Raw genomic sequence first — 3,939 nt, 5'->3', positions numbered from 1 at the left:
AACTCTTTGATCATCACTCTCTTGAACTCTTCAAATAAGCTTGGATCACTTCCAGTGAAGATGAGATCATCCACATACAAGCACACAATCAAAATGTCTCCATTTTTTTCTTTGACGTAGAGAGCATGTTCATATGGGTATTTGGTAAAGCCGTTCTCTTTAAAATATTTTTCAATTCTGCTATTCCATGCCCTTGGTGCTTGCTTTAACCCGTAAAGAGCTTTCTTCAATTTCAAAACTTTGTCTTCATGTCTTTTCACCACATAGCCTAATGGTTGTTTGATACAAACTTCTTCTTCAAGGAATTCATTCAAGAAAGCAGACTTCACATCCATTTGAAAAATCCTCCATTTGTTCTAAGCAGCCAAAGAAATAATAAGTCTAATAGTTTTAAGTCTGGCTACAAGAGCAAATACCTCGCCGTAGTCTATGCCGGCCTTTTGACTATAGCCTTTTGCAACTAGCCTCACCTTGGGCCTTTCAATTTCTCCCTTCGCTTTTCTTTTCGTTTTGTACACCCATTTAACACCGATCACCTTGTGACCTTTGGAAAGAGTAGAAAGCTCACAAGTATCATTCTTCACAATAGCTTTGATTTCTTCATCCATTACAATTCTCCACTTCTCATCTAGTGCAGCTTCTTGGAAGTTGACTGGCTCACAATTAGCAAAGAGGTAAAAGAGAGTGAGATTATCATGTCTCTCAGTTACTTCATAGAGATCTTGAAGACTTCTTGTACGTTCTTCAGTTTTTTCATTTAAGAAAGATGGCAGTGAATCTTCGCCTGTGGTTGATACTGGTGACATAGGTGGAGTAGCTGGCTCTTGTTGTTCTTCTACTTGTTTTATATGTGTATGATCATTTTCTTTAATGGGAAAGAAGTTGAAGTCATCCACACCAGAGCCAAAATCTCATTTTCCTTCTTCATAAAAAACTACATCTCGAATTATCACGATCTTCTCGTTGTTTGGATTGTAAAGCTTGTATCATTTGGAGTTGCTGTCATAGTCGATGAAGATGAACTTCTTACTTTTGTCATCCAGCTTGACTCTACTTTTGTCTGGTACATGCACATGGGCAATACTTCTGAAAACTCTTAGATGGGTGATGTCGGGCTTTCTTTCACTCCAAGCTTCTTGTGGCGTCTTGCCCCACACACTTCTTGTTGGAGAATGATTGGATAAATAGACTGCACATGAAACAATTTCATCCCAAAATTCTTTAGGTAGCCTCTTACTCTTGAGCATGCTTCTTGCCATGTCGAGGATAGTTTTGTTCTTTATTTCTGCAACACCATTTTGTTAAGGAGGTCTTGGAACTGTCAAAGGGCGTAGAATTCCATTAGCTTCACAAAACTCTACGAATTCTTTGGAAGTGAAATCTCTACCTCGATCAGATCTCATGGCTTTAATCTGGTATCCACTTTCTTTTTCCACTACAACTTTAAACTTCTTGAAGGCTTCAAAGACTTCTGATTTCTGCTTTAAAAAATACACGCAAGTTTTTCTTGAAAAATCATCTATGAAGAGAAGGAAGTAATTACTTTTACCAAGGGAGCTTGGTTTGAATGAACCGCACACATCTATATGAATGAGCTGAGTGGTTTCTAAGATCTTGAGTTTGACTCCTTTGGAAAGTTTTTTCTGAACTGCTTGCCAAGTAAACATTCTTCACAAAGTTGATCAGGATGATTGATGTATAGTAAGCCTTTCACCATGTTCTTTTTGGATAGTAGCTCCAATCCTCCAAAGTTTAGATGCCCATATCGAAAATGCCAAATTCAGGATGGATCTTTATGACAGGCTTTGAGACATTTTGCAATATCATTTTGAATATTTAAAGGAAACATTCTATTCTTTGACATTTTCACCTTTGTAATTAGATTTCCTTTGTCATCTCCCAAGAAAAGACTACAATCTTTTAAGTGAATATCATAGCATTTTTCCAAGAGTTGACCCAAACTAAAGATAATGCTTTTCATATTGGGCACATAGTAAACATTCGAAATTATTTGGTGGCTACCATCTTTTGCATGAAAAAGAATGTTACCTCTACCTTTCACTGGTACTTTTGATCATCTCCAAAGCGAAACTATCATTCACATATCCATTCAGTACCACGAACATGCTTTTGTTTCCACTCATATGATTGCTAGCACCTGTGTCAAGATACCATGTATTTTCTTGACCTCCACTTGTGTCATTACGTGCTAGTAAAAGTGTGTCATCTTCACCATATTTCTTTTCAACACAATTCATTCTCTCCTCAATTCTAGTGCTTGGAGCTCTGCATTCTGAAGCATAATGCCCAAACTTTTGACAATTATAGCATAGTACTTGGGATTTTTCATACCTCGATCTTGGATTGCCTCTGCCTCGTCCTCTGGTTGAGCTTTCTCCTTTGGCATAATTGGAGTTGTTGTTGTTGAAATTCCAACCTCGGCTATGACCACGACCTCTACCTCGGACATAGTGCCTTCTCTCGTTGTCGGAGTTTTCTTTTCTTTTCTTTGGATTGACTTCCATCTTAAGAAGTTGTTCTTCGATTCCTTGCTTCTTTTTTAGTTTTTCTTCATAGACTTGCAACCTTCCTTGAAGTTGCTCGATTGTCATATCCTCCAGATCTCTTGTTTCCTCAATTGTCACAACAATATAGTCAAACTTCGAGTCTACTAATTGAAGTATCTTTACAATGATCTTCACCTCTTTTAACTCCTCGCCATTTCTTTTTAATTCATTGGAAACGGTCACAACCCGAGTAAAGTAGTCAGAAATTGACTCCGACGCCTTCATGTGTAAGGACTCAAATTCTCCTCATAATGTTTGGAGACGAACTTTCTTAACTTGCTTCGCTTCTTTGTAGGAGGTCTCTAGTTTCTCCCATGCTTCTTTTGAAGAGGTTGTACCAGCATTCTTTTCAAAAGCATCTTCATCTAATGATTGAAAGATGAAATACTTTGCTTTATTCTCTTTTTTCTTCAAGTCTTTTAAATTCTCCTTATGCGCAGTAGTTAAAGTGGCTTCATTTTCTGACACAATAAAGCCTTTCTCCAGGACATCCCATACGCCATGTGCACCCAATAGAGCCTTCATTTTAATATTCCAATTGTCAAACTTACTTCCTTTTAATTGTGGAACTTGAAATGACATCATACCACTATTTTCCATAACTCATAAATTGAGTGGGAATTTTGAGATTCTGAATGCACGGATGGATCCGGTGAGTCAAAAAACCTTGGGAAGAACTCGAGTCAACTTTCAGTCAACGGTCAACATCGGTTAACGGTCAACGTCGGCTTAGTAGTCTTGGTTCGGTCCGGCTTGGTTCGGCTTGTGTTGGCCCGGTTCGGCTTGATTCGGTTCAGCTTGGTTCAACTCGGTGAGTCGACTCAACTTCAGGACAAAAAATTTTCGGCGTCCAGTGTGGGTACTTTTGGACTCCGATCGAGATGATTTTTGTGGTTCACGTTCCTCTCATTGAGATCTTCGATTTGATATGCTATATGACTATATATAGCATTGAAAATTAGCTCTCATACCACTTTGTTGGAGAATTAACAAATAAAACACTCAAAAAACACGCTATTTTATTTCTTCAACAACTCTTATTTTTTCACTCTATACAGCTTAGAGATTTTATTACTTCACTTGATGCATAAACTAAAGGGGAGAGGGGGTATTTATACATGAAACAAACTAATCATAACTATTCATGTATTCAACTACTACACAAATCCTCACCATTCATTAAAACCTATCACTCACCTACTTCACCAACCACACCTACCACACCTAACACAAATAATTCAAACCTCACCAACCATACCTACTCATGGAACCTTTCATGTGTTGGGCTTGAATTTATTCATCTTGGATCAAATTTATGATCCAACACTTGCCCACTCCATTCATAACTACAGAAGAATAGAGTTTTGCCAAG

General features: G+C 37.9%; 1 protein-coding gene across 1 annotated transcript; it reads right to left on the bottom strand.

The window, feature by feature from the left end:
- Positions 1-2,051: 2,051 nt before the first annotated feature.
- On the bottom strand, positions 2,052-2,792 carry LOC112098962. The gene has a single exon (XM_024185965.1). The coding sequence runs from the start codon at positions 2,790-2,792 to the stop codon at positions 2,052-2,054; it is 741 nt and encodes a 246-aa protein (XP_024041733.1).
- Positions 2,793-3,939: the final 1,147 nt, after the last annotated feature.

This window comes from Citrus clementina, unplaced genomic scaffold (genome assembly GCF_000493195.1).
Source record: "Citrus clementina cultivar Clemenules unplaced genomic scaffold, Citrus_clementina_v1.0 scaffold_9, whole genome shotgun sequence".
Lineage (NCBI taxonomy): Eukaryota > Viridiplantae > Streptophyta > Magnoliopsida > Sapindales > Rutaceae > Citrus > Citrus x clementina.
This window is presented reverse-complemented; position numbering and strand designations above follow the sequence as displayed.